We start from the raw sequence: 19,346 nt of genomic DNA on the forward strand, positions 1-19,346 counted from the left end.
CTTCTCAAGGGTTGGAATCACTCTCTTCAAGGGTTGGGGTTAAGTCTTTGAAGAATTGCTCTTCCCTTAAGGTTGGTCAGTTTGAACAAAGAGAAGTTGGTTGGTTGGCCTACAACTGTCGTGTGACTTGTCCTGATAGGCCTTGAGCCAGTCCGTCAGCAGGGGGGCTTCTAGGAGACAAAAGCTTACAAGGCTTTGTTTAAAGCTGTCAGGCTTTTGTCTTAATCGGGAGGATAAGGAAAAGCTGGCCATTTTGGAAATCTGTCTCCTTTATCACTTAGCCATAACCCTGCTCCCTGTTTGTCTACCTCCCAGAAGCCTAACTCCTGCTCTCTCACAAGAACTCACATGCTCCACAGCGACTCTAAGATGGTAACAGCTTTGTGAGGGTTCACCCGTGAGGGAAAACACCGCAAGCCAGAGCACTCAAATAATCTGCAACTGTTTGCATTCATCCGGAATAAGAAATACCTGTGGCTAAAAGCTACTAGGACCCAAGGTTCAGCACCTGCTGCAACCCACATCTAATAACACATCCCACGTTTTGGCTCTTAGAGCAGTTATCATCACTTATCTAAAACATAAGCATGCGGTGCTAGACTAGAGAGATGGCTTGGCAGTTGAGCACATTGGCTGCCCTTCCAGACGACCCAGGTTCAATTCCCAGTACCCACATGTTGGCCCACAACCATCTGTAACTCCTGTCTCACGGGATCCAATGCCCTCTTCTGGCCTCCACAGGTACTGCATGCATGAGGTGCAGAGACATAACTGCAGACAAAACACCCACATGCATAAAATGAACACAAATTATTTAAAAGGGAATAAATCGCCTTACTATTGGATTTGGCAATGGGTTCACAGATGCTATACAAAAGCAATGCTGCCACAGGAGAAAAGATGATCATAACTAAGACCATTTGTACAGAAAAGGACATTATAAATAAAAGACAATGTACAGACTGAAAGAAATATTTACAAAACACACATCAGATAAGGATCCAGCACCCAGAACATAAAAACTATTGTAACCCAGTAACAAAAAAAGTTACTGAAAGATGGACTAATGATAAAATTTTTTTAAAAATCTGCTAGAGATGGATCTCAAAGCTCCTTAAAGGCTTGGCTCTCAGGGTGCTGCTATCTGGAGACAGTGAGCCTTTAAGTCACAGGGGATGTCAACTTGAGGGGATCTGAGTCCCTGCCTTCCTCCTCCCCGTCTCCCATTTTTTCTACTGTTGCTTTCCAGCCACAGAGGAACAGCTTACTCCATGGTGGACTGGAACCTTTAAAACCACAAGCCAAAATACCTTTTCTAAGCTGCTTATCCAGGAATTTGCTATAGTAATAAAAAGTCAACTAACACAATAGATAAATGCTGCTTTATGTCATCAGCCTCCAGGAAGTGCATATCAAACCCACAATGAAGTATCACTTCATAACTACTAGGACAGCTATGCCAACAACAACAACAAAATGGAAAATATCAATGTTGGTACGGATGTAAAGAATCTAGAACTCCAGGCTGCTGAGTGAGAAAGAATAAGCTTTCTGCAGAGATGAGCCCCCAATAGGTTATACAATCCCAAGAGGTCGTCAGCTCTAAATGCATGTAACATGAGCAATACTCTATACGTGTGTTGGTAGATGGATGTACAGAGTAAATACAGACAAGGTTGAGAGTATCAGAGGAAACAGGGACGGACAAGATGCTGGAAGGGATGGGAGGGCAGGAATAAATGATGTAACTACAACAGACACATGTTGAGGTTTGGTCTGCTTCTATGCACTGTAATGGTAAATACTGCCCCAAGATCCGGTTGCCTGAGGGATGAGGAAATCCTCACATAACAGATCTCATGCTATGTAACCTTGCTCCTTAATTTAAACTATTGAACAAAGATGCCGACAGCCTTTAGCTGGGCAGAGGAGAGGGAGGTGGGGCTTTAGTTCCAGGGCTTGGGGTCTGAAGCACAAACAAGGAGCAGCAGAGTGAAGAGAGAGACGACGCCATGGGGTAAGGAGTCATGAGAACTGGCCATGAGGGCCAGTCAAAGTAGAAGAGGCTCCGGTCAACATGGCCAGTCTTATCTCGGGGTCACTGACAGGGAAGTAGACAAAATAGCTCAGAGGGTTAACATGTGCCCAGCTCTACTGATATTAAGGCTTATTATAAATATAAAGGTTTTGTATCTTTTATCTGAGAACTATATGATCCAAGGTGGGGTCGAAACCCCTGATTAATTTTTACTACAACATATATATATGTTTAAATTCTCAAAAAAAAAACCTTGCATTAAAATGAATAGAGGTTGGGCAGCAGTGCTGTACACCATTAATCCCAGCACTCAGGAGGTAGAGGCAGTCAGATATGAGTTCAAAGCCAGCCTTATCTACAGAGTGAGTGCTAGAACAGTCAGGGCTATGCAGAGAAACCCTGTCTCAAAATTTTTTCTTTAAAAATAAACAAACCATGGATGCCAGGACCTGACTTCACCATGGAGCTGCAGCCTTGTGAGGCACCTTTGACCAGGACTGGACTTTGATCATCTAAGACTGCCCTTACTGCAAGGTAGACATTGTGTAACTGGAAATTACGTACCCAACTGCTCAAGCCAATTTCCCTAGACACTGGTCACCATGAATGTGTCTATGTGTTACATGAATGTGGGGGTTACATGTTGTGCGTGGCAGCTTAATGTCTATACTCGCAGCACTTGGGAGGCTGGAGCAAGAAGAAAGCACAAGTTCAAAGCCAGCCTGGAGTACATTTCAAGATCCTGTTTTAAAAACAAACGGACCACTAAAAAACTTGACCATGTGACAGACTTACCTATTTCCATGTATTCAATCCAAAAACAATTCAGATGATTTTATAGCGAGCGAGAGCACCCACAGTCACATGGGTGACTGCAGAGCCCATACTGGAGCAGCAGCTCAAGTCTTGTGGGTCCAACAGGCTGATGAGCCACAAGAACTCCTCATGAGAACGCAAAAGGAGGCACACTTAGCCCCTTCTTCCCGCCACTCCTGCCTCACGTGTTGATGTGACTTCTCTAGGCAGAGCATCTAATCCAAAAAGCCTGACCTAAAACCTCTGAGCGCCAACACAAAGCCACAGGTGGAAAGGTCAGACCTGCCCTCTGATGGGATACAGTACAACCTCTCTCAGCTGCTCTGTGCATAAAGCACACAATCAACTTCAGGCTGTGTGCACGAGGGATGCATAAAATACAAACTATGCAACCAGACTCGAGTCTCTCTCCAAAACTTAACTATGTATATACAAATAATCCGAAGAAACTATCTAAAACCAAAAACTTCTTCTGGTTCCAAGCATTTTGGATAAGGAATATGCAACCTGTGAGGGACAAGGAGAAATAAGTGTGTGAGTCCCTTAGCTATCAACTTTTCTCACCCTAACCCAGTCACAAGCTACAAAGGAGCCATCATGACTACATAAGTATAGTCACCACCAATATAAATCAAAATATTTACAATCTATATGCCAGCTATCTTTACTTTGTAAAATATTTAAAAAGAAAATATAATAATCAGATATACTGGTCCATCTTTTCCCACTATTAACACTTGAGGATCGTCTTCAGCTCCCACCCTCTCTCTCCTTCACACTCTCCAGTCATCTACAACCAGAGTCCTTTTCACTGCCTTTATTCATCTATAATGCGGGGTAATGGCAGTGCCTGCATCAAAGCACTGTTTTCAGGATCTAAGAACACATGCAAAATGCTTAGAACAATGTTTGGCATTTGTTGTCAGGTGAATGCCTCGGTAAAGACTCAAAGAAGTTAGCTGTTAAGTTTTAACCAACATAATAATGGACATGTATGAAAACAAGTGTTCATCACACTCCCCAGGTATGATGAATATCCTTGTTTCTGATTTGTTTAACTATTGTGTATACAATTTTACTAGACAGGATCTAAAACATCAAAAATAGGTCAAGTCAATTTCCACTCCCAGAGTGAGTTAAAATGTCTTCTCATAGTCTCTAAAAAGAGATATTAAGAATCTTTAACAGTAAATACTAATTTTGTGTGTGTGATATGTATGTGTACACATGTTCATGGATGGCACAAGTGCTCACATGTGTAGAGGTCAGAGGCTTCCTCAGTTACTCTTCAACGTATGTTTTTGACAGGATCTTTCACTGAACCTGGAGCTTACTCATTCAGCTAGTGTCCGCTTCTGCAGAAACACCAGGGACCGCGCAGCTGCAAAGGCATCTTCTGCAGGAGGACCTAATTGAGGACTGCCTGAGAAACCAAGGACTGCTGACACAGACAATACCAGCCAATCAGGAACTGCTGTTCAGAAGAGCTGCTTTCTTGGGACCAATGGGGTGTGGGTGAAGGGTATTAAAGGAGCTTGCAGCACTGATTCTCGACATCTCACCTCTAACCCCGGGGCAGCAGTCCACAGCTCCTGAATCACCTCCCCAGAGTGCTGGAATTACAGGTCATGTCACCCATACCTTTTACATCAGTGCTGGCAACAGGAACTTGGGCCTTCATGCTTATCCAACAAGTACTTTCCTGACAACAAGGACATTTCCCCAGTCCTCAAGGCCCAAGTCTCTTTCAACCAGGGCCACCAACTGGGGATCAAGAATTCTAATGCCAGAAACTATGACATTTACAGAAAAGTTCTTTAAAATATTTTCTAATGTAAATTTTACTGCCCAAAATCATAATGTTTCCTATCTACTTTTGTCTTGTATAGTTCTGGTTTTATTTTGGTTTGATTTGGTTTGGATTTGAAATAGGGTCTTTCTATACAGTCTGACCCCAAATGCATGACCCTCCTACCTCAGCCTCCCAAGTAATGATGTCATAGGACTAATATGCTCACCCCTAACTATTCTTGTATTCACCCCTTAATTATATAATTGGGTTCCTACATAAATCAGCTCATATTACATTGAAAAAAAGTTGAACAATTTCCTATATACAAATAAAGATAACACTATATGATGGAATACTACTGCAAAGTATTTTAAAATAAACTTATCTACCTTTTGCCCCAGCAGTCATCCCTTTATCTGCCTGAGAACCTCCTAAACGTAAGTGTATCCATGCACAAAGTCAATTCTATCTACTAACCTAGAATATTAAAGAAAAAAAAAGAATTTGAAGCAAATTATATAGACGATGAATCTGTTTTTATTATTAAGAAAGGAAAAAACAAAGAAATATAGTAGAGTTATAGAAATAAAAGCAAGGGAATGGAAGGTGCTGCAGTTTGAATGCTGCATCTAACCTAAAATTCATGCTGAAGTCCTCGTCCCCAAGATCATGCATGGTATTAGGACCTAGGGCCTTTGGGAAGTGATAGGTTATGAAAACAGAGCCAGCATGAATGGGATAAGTACGCTTATATAAAGAGGTCCAAGGAAGATCCCTCATCATCCAACTACACGAGGAGACAGTAAGAAGGCACCATCTATACAGAAGCAAGCTGGCCCTCACCACAGCACCTTGACCCTGGAACTCCATATTCAAGAGCATGAGGAGTAATCTCTGCTGCATGAAAGCTGCCCAGCTAATGTTTCTGGCTTCGTGACAGCTATCATATTTGACATTAGAAAGTTGGCCAAGCTTTTGGGGAGTGGAGGTGGGAAAATGAAGAACACAGTTCTCCATCATTGCTGGATTAAGGGACACCGGACTCAGAGGTCTGTGTGTCCACGCCCTGGGATCTGGGCTCCAGGGCCACCGGTCCTTTCCAGAGGCATTAGTGCCCCATGCAGAGGGACAGGCAGCACTGACAACCTGGAGCCCCAAGCCAGACAGGCCACTATCAGCCACATCAAAGAGAAGCACTTCCATGGAGCAGCGGGACCAGGCAATGGCAGAGAGGCACCGTGGTCCATGGCCATCTAAAAACCTACTCTCATCTCAGAAAACCCTAAAAAAAATGCAAGTCCAGAGGTTCAAATCCTTGTGTTCACTTTATGAACAGTCAAATTGACCAGGTCATCAAGGTTATGGAAAGATCCACCAAATATCTGAAAGACGTCACTTTAAAAAAGGAATGTGTGCCCTTCTGAAGTACAGTGGTGTAGTCTACAGGTGTGTCCAGTCAAGCAGTGGGATGGATGCAGGGCTGATGGCCTAAAAACAGTGTTGAAGGTTTGCAGCAACAAAGAGAGTAACATGAAGTTTAAAGCTAGATGCAGACTATCTAGTCACACATATTCAGATATTCAAAGTACCCAAGACTCACTGCCAGATTTACAGAGCTCACAGTCAAATTAAGCCATGTATGATGGCTAGTCCTATCTGTCATCTTAACTACATTTCAAAGTATTTAAAACCAAAGTAGTTGGGTGCACTTGTAAGGGATTTTTCTTAGTTGGATTATTTGAGGTGGGAGACCCTCCCTAAATCCAGATCAATTGAAGTCAGAAGATCTACCCCAAATCTGGGCCGCATTTTCTGGGGGGAGACCACATAAAAGAATGGAAGGAAGCTTATGTTTTCTCTCTGCTTGCCCTCGCCCTCACTGGCCTGAGAACAACTACCTTGAGCCATTCCTTCAATGGTAGTAGAGCCTGTTTCTTCAAAATCCAACCTGGACTGAAAGCTGGCAGCTCTCAGGACTCTCCTGGTACTCCAGCCCTAGATCGGGACTGCTAAGTCATCCAGTCTTATGGATGAACAACTACTGGACTCTTGGCCTTTCTGTTGGGAGATAGTCATTGTTAAACTATTTAGATCACAGCATGTAAGCCATTCTAGTAAGTCTGCCTGTCTGTCTGTCTGTCTCTCTCTCTCTCTCTCTCTCTCACACATACATACATACACACACACACACACACACACACACACACACAATGAGCTCCCCTACCACGCTGGTCCTCACTGGACAGGAAAGCGTTGTTCCTGAGCTGGAGTGGGAGGCTGCAAGGAGAAAGATGTCCCACAGAAGGAACTTACGGCACAGGAACAAATTCAACATAGAATAAATACAAATAAAAGGTTTTAAGTGGAAAGGTCTATTCCATTAAGTTCTCAGGCTTTTTTTCCTGTTTAATAATTAAGGAAATACTGGCTTCCCCCAGATTCTGAAGACATGACACACTATCATCCTACAAATAAAAGCCACTGTGCTAAATCAAATAACATGAAGTGCACAAGGGAGAGGGGTAGGGGCTGCACACGGTTACTACTTCTCGGGAAGCGGCTTCTCATGGTGAGGGGTGGGAAGTAGGAAAGAGTAGAATAGGACATTTAACACAATGGAAAAAAAAAAAAAAGAATTGTACCAGGGAAGAATGAGACATGAAAACAAATGACTGGCAGGTCTCCAAGCAACAAAGGCCAATGAATTCATAATGCACTTGTCAGCCTACATGACTAACAATGCTGGCCAGCAGCACAGCAGCTCTACAGTTGCTGATCAAGTTCCACAAACTTAAACCCCAAACACCTAAAACCCTGCTTTATAGCTGGTCCAGCCAGGGGCTAGCACAGCTCTAGGATGCCTGCTGACTCTCAGCATGCTAGGAGATGTAGTCAGCATTCCGTAGCTCAGGAACCTCATAAAGGTATCTGATGCACACCAACATTAATTGCTAAGAGAAAACGATGCAACTCTGAGTACAAACACCTGCAAGAATTTAACCCTCACAGACGGAAAGGGTCAGAGTGTGAGCTTGGAATGCATGCTATGGGAAGGTGGATGGAGACAGGAAGGGTGGGAAAGGAGAGAGGAGAGAGGGAGGGAGAGGGAAGAGCAGGAAGGAGAGGGGGAGGAGAAAAGAGAGGGGAAGGAGGAAAGAGAGGGAGAGGAGGACAGGGGGAGAGGAAAATGAGCAAGGCAGTGCTATGCAATGGGCATGTTCTAATGGAATCCTCACTCTGTACACCAACTAAAAACAATTTTCAATTAGGTATGTGCAATGAGCCACCTATGTATGTCCAAATTGTGTGATAGATACCAAACTATTTTCCTAAACTGAAAACTGACAGAAATTTAGAGAAGACCAACTACTTAACTTCTGTAGGGGAAGTTTATTTCCCTGAAAGGACTAGTCCATCAGGCCTCTGCTGATAGGCAGTATCCTGCTCCTGAATACTTCTGCACAGACTTTTATACAAGTGGGCAAATTGGAGCTGTCACCCTTGATCAAACCTCTTACACCACTTCTTCCCAATGACTAGAAAACTTGAGGAAAGTATGATCTCACGTCACACAGTAGCATATGTATATTCATAAAGGACTAGTCAGAGTGTAGATAAGACATTTTTATTTTCAAGTTTAAAAACATAGCTAGAAAAAAGAAAAGAAAAAACCTAAGTATTCAACCTCCTATAGTACCAATATGTCAAACACTATAAGACACAACTCTTTGTTCCCTGATAAAGCAATTCCAGCTGTGTAAGACTGTTAAGAACACATGCCATAAATATAAAACTAGTATGACGAACTTTCCAGATACTTGGTTAAGTTCAAAATATAGAAAGGTTCGGTTACAAAGAAAGAACAGGCTAATATAAGTCACAAATTCAAGCATGAAATTCCAACCAGGTAAATGATAACCACAAAAGGCCACAAAGTCACTTAAGATGGGGACATTTATAATAAGCAGTGGGAATAAATTCCAGTGAGAACACTCTCTTCTCAAACTGAAATGGTTTATTTTACATAGAACAGGCTATAATGACAAGCTTGTGCTCTTAGAACAAAGTGAATCAAATGTTGCTTCAGCAGCCAACTTTGGTGGGGACCAAACCGTATGACACCTCCATGCAAGGTCCCCGATTTTCAACTAGGAAATCCTAAAGAAGGTTCTGTTTTGTTAATACCCAAAGGCTTTCTTAAACTTCGCAAATATCTACTAATACTTTGATCATCAAATCATTCTCTTTTTACTGCCTACAGCTCGGGCAGACTTGTTGGCCTTCTCCTTATGTATTTTTGACCCAGGCCACTTTAACACACAGCAGAAGCACAGACCCTGAGAGACGTGCTTGCTGACTGAAGACGGACTAATCTTCTCAGTGGTATACCAGAATAAGGTCACTTTCCTGCATATCCGTTCTGTAGCCTAACTGGATGAACTCCAGTAATGAATGTGCAAATACCGAGAGCCCCCCTGAACGTCTCCACTGCTGCATCTGTAACTCCTTGATCTAAATAGCATGGATGCACGAAACATATCTCCATCAGGACCACATTTATAAATGGTATTAATGCCCTCTAATACCTACCAAGGTTGTGAGGGAGTTCCTTTTCATATAGAGCCTCTCCAGGTGCTGCAGCCCCTCATCCTTCAGCAACTCCAGTGGAAAATGGTGCAGATTCCTGTAATTTAAGAACAAATTCTTGTGCTTTTCAAGCCTGGCCACAGAGATCGTCTTACAGATTTCGGATGCCATGACTGAACATGTCCAACCGGAAGTGCTGTCGCACTACATCTTGTCAAAACTGGTCCATTTGGTCCAATTCTACAAAGAGGACAAAAAAAAAAGTCATTAGAATTTCTTACAAGCAGTGCATGTAAACCTGTAATCCTACAGAGCTAGGAGACAACAGTGTGTGTGTGCATGTGTATGTACATATATATATATATGTGTGTGTATATATATATATATGTATATATATATACACGCACATACACATATATGTATTTTCTACCACCTTTTGTGACGACTAAAATTTATGCACATATTTAGGACATTAAAATAATAGAGAAGTCTGATTAAGCAGTATTTACTACTTAATAGAAATAGACCTTACTGGGTAAAAACTCTTTTGGATTTAACATAGGACTCTTTATTCGAACAGAGATCAATTTCTGGCTTTGTGTTTTTAAAGACAGGTTTCTCATGTACCCAAGGGTAGCCTAGAACTTGCTATGGAGCCAAGGAAGGCTCTAAACTCCTGATCCTGTCTCTGCCTCCAAGAGTGCTAGGATTCCAGTTGTAAGTCACACCTCTTTGTTTCTGCAGCACTGAGATCAAACCCAAGGCTCAGAGCATGCTCAGAAAGCTCTCTAACATCTGCTCCGCATCCCCAGAGCCCAGAGACAAATTGCACAGCATGACCAAAGAAAGAGGTGTTAAAAAATACAGCAGGCCCCATTTTCATCTTGAGCTGCTTCATTTTGTATTTTACTTACCTCGAACATTCAAACATATATTTTTCCACTTATGTCACTAGCAGCTCAATTCCCTAACTTCCTACTATCTAAATATTGTCAAATATTCCACATTTTCATTTCTTTTATCTTTTTTAGTCTTTTCTTTACAGCTTTGCAGATAATCAGAAATAGCAAAGAAAGTGGTCAAAAGTCACCAGTCCAAAATACTGCACTGGGAACAGGAACCCTCTATGATTCCATTATAAATCTTTGGGCCTCAGGTAACTCATGTAACATAGCAGTTAATATGTTGGTTAAATTGACAACGAAGCTACATCTGACATCTTCCTAGGCATAGATGGACAAGCTTCACTGTTAACACATGAGGACAGACAAACTTCTTTAGTAACACGTGAGGAAACAGATTCAGGGCTTCCAGAACTTGTCAAAGGTGGAATGGTTCCTAAGGAATTCAAAACAAAGATCTGACCCAGGCCTCGTGTGGGTTCTTAACCATGAAGCACAAGGTTTCAGAAAACATTAAGGACATGAAAGTACACAACAACAAAATTGCTCAAAAAGTCAATCTTTTTTCTAGACATCCCTTCTAGTTTTTTATTGAGAAAAAGTAAAGAGCAATTTCAATTATTTTATTCATTTCAAGACAATAATTCTCAATGAACAGTCATATGAAGGCTTTCAATGAACAGGATTTTATAACTTTGGGGTTAATTTTTATCATTTTCAAAGTCATTTCTTAGCTCAGATGTCAGCAGCTGCCATTTTACTTAAGAGTATTCTATGGAGTGTTCAGTTAACAGCCCCAGATCAACCTAAGAATCTAATACTTCCCCATACTTGTTCCAGCTACTTCCTTCCTCACTTTATTGCCAGGCATCTTTACTTTATTTTATTTTGGTTTTTCGAGACAGGGTTTCTCTGTATAGCCCTGGCTGTCCTGGAACTCACTTTGTAGACCAGGCTGGCCTCGAACTCAGAAATCCGCCTGCCTCTGCCTCCTGAGTGCTGGGATTAAAGGTGTGCGCCACCACGCCCGGCTACCAGGGGTCTTTATATAAAGTGAAGGGAACTATAGCACTGGCTATACTGGTCCCATCAATGCTTTTGTATGGAGACAAAGCCAGAACAATTACTCCAGAAGGGTAATTAATGCACTGAGTACGGGGAGTGGTTTAGATGTCTTACAGCATCCCCAATGTCATACAACTATGCACTGAGTAAGCGGGAGTGGTTCTTTGATGTCTTACGGCATGGCCAATGTCATACCTTCCCAACAGCTGTCAGAGCTCATCACCAGGTTTTCCTGTCTCAGCAAATGTGGGGGAAGCACCCTTCTAGCCACACAGCAGCGCAGCTGGGAGTCAGAAAAGGATAACCTCCTGTCCATCACAGTTTCTTCAATCAAGGCCAGGGTCTCTCTTTCCAAATACATCTCAGTTCCAGCCATCTCTCTCCAGCTGCCCAACCCATAAGCCACCGCCATCTCCTGCCTTGGCTAGCTGTGCCCCTGGCCTCCACATGTCCACTTGCATCACTCCCTACGTATCAATCACAGCAATGGGCCTCTGAAAACACACTCATAATTGCACCTCTTCCTCTCAGGTACGTCTTACTAAACAAATCCTTTAGCAACTCCTTATTGAGAAAAGCAAAGCCTTACAAAGCTTCCTTGACCATCGGGCCCAACCTGCCTGTCCAGCTTCCTCTGTGGCATTCACCAAGTTCCTGACCTCTCTTAATCCCGGGAGCTACCAAACTTCTCCAAGAAGTTGCTGCTCTCCTCTTAGGCTGGAAATGCCTCTCTCGTCTTGCAGGTTTCAACATTAAACTCACCTCCCTATCCCAAACTATTTATTTCCTTGGCTCTCTCTCAGAGCAAGCCAGTTGTTCAGTTTTTACTATTTGTTTTATATTATATGTCTATAGATCTAGATAGATATGCACACCTGTTTACGGACAATTTAGATGAGAGTCTGTAAAACCCTAAATCCAGAGGAATGTTAGTTTCTTCATTTCTGCATGCCTGCATAATACAGTTTCTAAAATACTTTTAGCTTTCAAACAGCTAATAAGTGGATGAAATCAGAGTAACTGTTCCAAGGTTGATTTTTTTTAATCTACCCATTGAGATCACTCACAGACAATTTAAACTCGCTGTCATAAATATCTTATTCTTCACAGCCAAGCAGCACAGCAGACATTAATCCACTTTACAGATGAGGTACTTTGCTACAACCGAAATGCAGGTGGTCCTAACTCCAAAGTCTGGGCACCACCTTTCCTATAACGCAGCCTTTTACAATTATAAAATGTAGCCATTGTGTCATTCTTATAAAACAGCCAAAGATTACACACAAGAAAGTTTCCCTTTTGCAAACTAAAAAACCATATTCAAAATCTTCACTCCCTGTAGCCAGATGGCTCTCTCTGAATGTTCCACCTGGCACCGGTTACTTCAAAAGCATCATTAGGCTCTGCTGAAATGCATCTTCGTACAAACTCGGAAATTACGTGTATGCAAATGAAATCCAAAAGCTTCCAAAGATGAACGTACTCTTGGCTTCCCAATATGCACTCACTGGCAATACAGCCTTTTTAAGTTCTCCTGGCCCTTTCAAAACGTCACCCCCTGCCCACGGTTACTGTAAATAATGTAACGGGTATTGACTAGATACATTTGCTCCTTCAGTTTTCTGAAAGTCCAACACCAGTCTTCTCAGGAGAAACACAATAATCTCTCAAGTATATCCCCATTTTAAGTACAGGTATTTTAAAGAGTAGCCCATAACTGACTTCCCAGTACTTAATTTGACGGAATACACAAGCCGGCTCTCTAACACTGGAGATCAGAGACAAACTGCATACTACAAACATCTGTAAAAGGCTGTTTTCTCCAGGAGAAAAACTACCAGACGTCTTGGTTTTGCCCGAGTTAGTTCGAGTCTAAAGGTCGTAAGAATTCGGAAGCAGGGAGCCCAGGGGCAGGGACTCAGATGATGATACCGGGATACTCTGGTACCAGGGGCCATGGAGGACACGGCAGCGGTGGGGATCCAAGGCCGGACAACCCACTGTTCCTCTCCCAGAGGCCCAGGCGCTTCTGTGGCGACGGGGATGAAGCGTCCCCACGGGGAGTCGAGCCAGCGGCTTCGACCTGTGAGCCTGGAGACCGGACACTCACCTCGGCGCCCGCTGACCGGCACTCAGCGGCTCAGGCTGCGCTGGTAGGCAGTCTAAAAACACAGGGAGGGCGGGGCTACGGGGCGGAGCCTGCGGAGAGGCGGGCCTGGCTAACTGGAGTAGGGTTCGGGGAAGAAGGGGGCCAGGGCAACGAAACCTCGCGATAGTTCGCCTCAGTTCTCGCTGTCCTACAATAGGCGGGATGAGAGAGTCATTTTCAGAACCAGACGCTTATTGGCTGAGAGCGCGACTTCCTCTAGCGTCCTGGCTTCCGGCTCCGGCTTGGAGCTGGGTGTTCAGAAAGTGGGTGTACTGCGTTAGCGTTTAGGTGGGTTGTTTAGATGGCGCCAGCCTCAGCGTCTCCAGTCAGTTCTTTTAGTCACACATTCATTCCGCTGCCAACAGTCAAACTCGACGTCGAGCGATTAAATCCCTGGCATCGCCCTGTGTAGCCTTGCATCTGTTCGATCAGCCATTCCGGCTACTGTTCCACCGCCAGTCTGACTTAAACAGAAGCCGTCGGGCTTAGGTAACGCAAGTCAATGGAGTCAACAAGCAGAACTTAAGCACCGGATTTAATGTCTCCGAACGCTCACTGATCGCTGCCGAAGGTGGTGTCTACCTTTAGACAAGCGTGGCGCAGGCATGGTGCTGCACGCCTGAATCCCAGTGATCTGAAAGTGGAGACAGGAGTAAAGGCCAGCCTCAGCTACGTGAAGGCACTGCCTCGTAAATAAAAATTTAAAAAGAAACAGGCCCTAGTGTGAGAAATAACTGAGGACAATCACAATTTGGTGAAATAACCTGGCAGTTCCTGTATGGCTAAGTAGACGGTCGATGAATACCTTAAGACTAAAAACCCGATTGTTCTGATGCAGCAAGCCTCTGCTACTCTAAGGCTGAGGCTGTAGGTGAAACCAATCACAAGTATTTCAAAAAGAAAGGGTGCAGGTGCGTAGCTCAGTAGAGGCACTCAGGTCAAGCCCCAGTACCAGGGAAGAAAAGTGAACATTTTTTTAAATGCAGTGCACAGAGATGCAACAACTTTCGATCTTTAAAATTTCCTCTAAGACTTAACTCTATTGTTTGACGAAACCCATTATGTACATGAGGTGTCTCAAATCCATCCCCCGCCCCCCATTAGGACTTACCCTTTGGGGGTTGGAGAGATGGCCCAGGGGTTAAGAGCACTGACTCCTCTTTCAGAGGTCCTCAGTTCAATTTCCAGCAACCACATGGTGTCTCGCAACCATCTAATTAATCTGATGGACTCGGATGCCTTCTTCTGGGTTGTCTGAAGAGAGAGACAGTGTATGCACATACATAAAATAAATACATCTTTTTAAAAACAAACAGAAAACCTTATTCTTTGTCCTTTAAAAAAAATTGATGAGCTTTTGATCAGTCCTGGCTCGACAAAACAAAAACAAAAGGATGTTTGTTAATTTGCATAGGGGCTTCTTGTTAGGCATCCTTATTTTAACTATCCAGCCATCTATCTAATTATCTGTAAGTAAAAATAATATGACACTACAGGTAACTAAAGAATGCTGAGCTCAGGAGAAATAGTATTCCCCCAGGAAAAGCACATCAACTGATTAACCAATACCAAATGGCCAGCCCTGAAAACTCTCTCTCTCTCAACTAACAACAACAATTAAAGAAAAAAGAGGCCATGAATATGAAAGAGAGCAAAGGAGGGCTACATGGGAGGCTTGGTCAGAAGGGAAGAAAAGGGAAGCGATGTAATTATGATTTCAATATACATGTATATATAATACTAATAATTGGAGTTCACAAGAAAAGGAATAATAGAAAACATTTCTGGAGTCAGCTTCTTAGTTTTTGTCTTAATTTTGCACATTGAGGTCCAAATTTTGCTCATGAAAAGTGAATCATGTTAAAATAGCTTTTACTCCCTCTCCAAATTGATGTTAAAATTCCTATATTGATAGTATGACCACTGTTAGAAATTTAGTTGTTTTGCGGAAGATCAATTTACATATTTAAAAAATAAGACTCTAAATGGATTTTTTAAAATATTTATTTATTTATTTATTTATTTATTTATTTATTTTACAATCTCTGGCAACTTTTAACTTCAACAAGTCAGCGATACCACTTTAAGAAAATTCCAAGGAAAAGGCTGCCCCTGATCTAAAATTCCCACCTCTGGCTTCCAGGGATTGGATTACAAAGTTTGACAAACTTCTCTTCTCCACTCCCTATTGGTGAAGAAGCTATCATTCTTTCTTTGGCCTGGAGTTTTGTTAAGTACCGGGTTGCTTTATGGAAAAATGCTGGGTTTTTTTTAGGACGAAACTGCTCTGTTTAGACTTGTCTGTGGTTATCAGGCTGTAGAATCCTTAACTTGATACAGAGGGAGCCAAATTGGCAACTCAGATTTTCAAGAGAACTGTGAAAAGGAAAAGGACTCTCTCTCCATGGGACCGCTAAACTCACAAAGGATTTTACGACAAAGTTGCAGATACTGAGCCTTAAGGAAACTTTCCAGGTGTTTTGTTTTGCTAGTTTTAAAGGAACGTCCAAAGAAAACCAGAGGAAACACCTGGTGCTGAGCGTGGCTGGAGGGAGAGGCATCAGAGCTCTTTTGTCTTTAGAATGAAGGTGGAAATGCAATTCCCAGGTTATCAGTGGAATTTTGTAAGGTAAGTAAAATTAATTGTGGATCATATTTTGCGTCAAAAAAAGTTGTGCTTTGCCGTTATTTGTTGCTTTAATGTGGATTTAGACATTTCATATTTTTGGTTTTTTTAATCAAATGGATAGTTGGGTCTGTGCATTGTAACAGACCTAATATGCAAGCCATCTGCTTAGAGAAGAAAAATTACAGTTGACTTTGAACTCAAATTGGGCAAATATTTGTAAAGTTGAAAATTAAGGAGTGGATTTGCCTATGACCAAGCAAAACCTAATTTTGTGTATGCTATATCAGAATCAGCAAGTGGATAAATTCTCCCAAAAAGAAATCCAGTATTCATGTTCTCAGAGGTACTTTAATTAATATTAAAATATAAAGTTCGGGAATATATTAGAACTGTTTCTTATATTGTCACACTTAATTTGCCTATGAGGACATAAAACAGTAAAACTCCAGAAGTTCACACCAAGGCTCTGGACAAACGGGGCTCAGAGACTTTCAATGAAAGAGTCTACATATTTCTTCTTTTTTAAGATTTTATTATCATTATATGTAAGTACACTGTAGCTGTCTTCAGACACCCCAGAGGAAAGAATCGGATCCCCATTACAGATGGCCGTGAGCCACCATGTGGTTGCTGAGATTTGAACTCAGGACCTCCAGAAGAACAGTCAGTGCTCTTAACCACTGAGCCATCTCTCAACCTGTGATGCTTCGTGCATCAGGAGCTCAGAGCCCTTGGATTTGCAGTAGGCACAGGAGAGGGAAGTAACACTCTACAAGGCTGCTGCGGCCTTGACAGAGCTGCCTCTGATTGCAGCAAGAGGTTCATTGAAAACCATGGTTAAAAAGATAATAATGCTTTATTTAAATAACTTAAAAAAAAAAAAAGCACAGGAATTTACATGAAGAACCAGTCACTAGAATTAAGGAGTTCAGTTGTGGGTTTTCAATATGAAAATTGCAGTTTAAGATTGTGCCAGGGCAAAGGCCAGAGCTTAGTAATCTCAATTGTCGTACAGATCTATAGCCAAGTCTCTTGAGACATTTTGATTAAGGATCTTTATTTACCTTCGTTGGTTTACATAAATCCTGATGCATTCCCTTGGGGCATCTGAAAAGCACCAGGAAGTTTTCATTTAGCACTGAGTGTATATTGTCAGGTGTGGTGGTTGCCGCATAGGTAAAACTGAAGGAGATTCTTATTCCCACTGAATTGGCTCTTTCTTTGAATGTGTTTTTCATGATTACACTCAACTAAAGGAATTTCAAACCCCAACCCAAAACAATGAAAATCCGCCACAGGGATTGCCACTCGAACTGTGTCTGGGACAAAACTCAGTACTTCACTTGCTCTGTGAGCTGCCGTGATACCCCAGCACCTCTGCTGAGCATTGAGAAGCAAAGAGAGTGAAGGCCCATCTCCTGCAATCTGGCAAAGTGCTTCAGCGACATTATCTTTATCCTTCTACCAAATGGACTCTGGAGCCTGAAGCTCACCCATTCTAAGATGTCCATAGGTAGATCTATCTATCTTTCTTTCTTTCTTTCTTTCTTTCTTTCCTTCTTTCCTTCTTTCTCTCTTTCTTTCTTTCTTTCTTTCTTTCTTTCGTTCGTTCGTTCCTTCTTTGTTTTAATAAGAAAAAACTTTCTTTCTTCCTTTAATTAGAAAAAAAAAGTTTAAAAGGGGTTCCCTTCTATCTCCACAGAGGCTAATAATATACTTTAATCATTTTCATCCCTCTTTTTTATTTCCTCCCCCACTCCCTTTCTCCCTCCAGATATCTAAATTCCCTGTTTATTTTCATGCTTCTTTCCCTCCTGGTTTCTAAACAGAAGACAGAACATTTCACATCTGCCTTTTTGAGACTGGCTTATTTCTCTTAACACATTCTTTGGTTCCATCCATTTTCCTGCAGTTGAAAAAGAACGTTATCCTTCATAGCCGAATGAGTCTGTGTTGTATACATAGACGCTTTCCTTATTTGTCCAGTCTTTGATGGACAACTATGCTGATTCCTGGCTCTTGTACCCCAACAGCTTTAGTGCACAGGTGTCTCTGTAGTAAGCTGACATATCATCTGTGATTTCAAAATGGGGAGGAGGAAATCCTAGCTGTTAGAAACAACGCTGAGACAAGGTCCCTTCTCACATGGCTGTCTCCAATACTTACCAACTGTTACATACTCTTAAGTCCCTTAAATAGTACAGCCTTCAAGAAGTTAGAGACACAGAAGAAATGTGACAAAATAAACATGACCTGTGCCACCTGTGGACAGTGACAGTGAAAAGCTCACTCATGCTTTCTCAGAGTCTGCTGAGATTCCTGTGATATGCAGCCTTTTCCTCTGTGGAATGGGCATCTCCCCCCACCTACTCCATCCTTTAACCTGAGTGACTGTGCTTGTTGCTGTGTTCAGGCCTTCCCAGCCCTGGCTTCCTCCAGCTGTTCACAGCTTTTCCTCTGAGGATTTTGGTACAACATATGTGCAAAACAAGAAAAGTAGTGAAAGGATACTTATGCAGTAAGTTTGGCTTTTAAACTAAATGTAATTTTAAGGGCTAGAAACTTTACTCAGTGGTAGCATGCACAAGGTCCTATGTTTAATTTCTTAGTAGGAGTTTAATTGCTATGGCAATGTTCCTACTATTTGTAATTTCACGTTAAAATTTATAGATACTATTTTTAGTGAATATATCATTTCACTTCAGTTTCATAAGGAGTGAGATGATGGCTCTATCCCAAACAAGAGAGCTGATGTAAAAGACATGAAATCTCATCTACAGTGTAATTTGTGAGCTCTGAGGCTTCGAGGTCTGTGGACCTTCCCGATAGATAGATAGATAGATAGATAGATAGATAGATAGATAGATATTCAATTACAAAGTCTGTGTTCCTCAGGATTCTCCATGATATGGCGATGCCACATTCTTTCTATCCATTTGGGAGTTCACAGGCATTAGGAATGCCTTCAGTATTCAGCTACTATAGCTAACACTGCTAGGAAGATGTGTACAAGTTGTTGTATGCTATGCTCCTTCAGCTGCGTTATATTTACCTATAAGCAGATGAGTGATGGCTCATGTACTGACTCTGTGTCCAGCTGATCTCCAAGGCAACCTCAGCACCACTTCCCACTCTCACCAGTAGCCTGTGAGAGTTCCGACTTCTCCACATCCTCACCTTCTTGTATTTGGGTTTATTGCTGTTGTTACTACTGTTGTTGTCCAAATTTGGTGAATATGAATTAGTATCTCTTTGTGATTTTGATAATGACTAATGATATTAGCCATATGGGCTTCGTGGCTATCCATATATTTTTCTTGTTCAAAAAACAAAACTGTCTAGGGGCTGGAGAGATGGCTGAGCAGTTA

General features: G+C 42.1%; 2 protein-coding genes across 24 annotated transcripts in view; one reads left to right on the forward strand and one right to left on the reverse strand.

Moving 5' to 3' along the window:
• The window catches only part of Lrrc28 (leucine rich repeat containing 28), a 131,927-nt gene extending 118,458 nt beyond the window's left edge, over positions 1-13,469 (reverse strand). For 4 of the 6 annotated variants that reach the window (NR_028144.1, NR_028143.1, NM_175124.5 and 1 more), the window contains exons 1-2: positions 13,311-13,369; positions 9,237-9,473 (exon numbers count right to left, since the gene is read on the reverse strand). Coding sequence is in view for 3 of the 6 variants with exons in the window: in NM_175124.5 (NP_780333.3) it covers positions 9,237-9,404 (168 nt within the window). In the remaining 3 variants the exon portion in view is untranslated. Of the gene's footprint in view, positions 1-9,236; positions 9,474-13,310 lie in introns of all 6 variants that reach the window. The other 2 variants (XR_391360.4, XM_006541130.4) reach the window with 1 other exon arrangement.
• Positions 13,470-13,563: 94 nt separating this feature from the next.
• The window catches only part of Ttc23 (tetratricopeptide repeat domain 23), an 83,192-nt gene continuing 77,409 nt past the window's right edge, over positions 13,564-19,346 (forward strand). For 5 of the 18 annotated variants that reach the window (NM_001360653.1, NM_025905.3, NM_001168475.1 and 2 more), the window contains exon 1: positions 15,543-15,978. Coding sequence is in view for 1 of the 18 variants with exons in the window: in XM_017312249.2 (XP_017167738.1) it covers positions 15,932-15,978 (47 nt within the window). In the remaining 17 variants the exon portion in view is untranslated. Of the gene's footprint in view, positions 13,839-15,418; positions 15,979-19,346 lie in introns of those variants that run through there. The other 13 variants (XM_017312249.2, XM_030242910.1, XM_030242917.1 and 10 more) reach the window with 5 other exon arrangements.

The sequence above is a fragment of the Mus musculus genome, chromosome 7 (genome assembly GCF_000001635.26).
Source record: "Mus musculus strain C57BL/6J chromosome 7, GRCm38.p6 C57BL/6J".
In the NCBI taxonomy this organism is placed as follows: domain Eukaryota; kingdom Metazoa; phylum Chordata; class Mammalia; order Rodentia; family Muridae; genus Mus; species Mus musculus.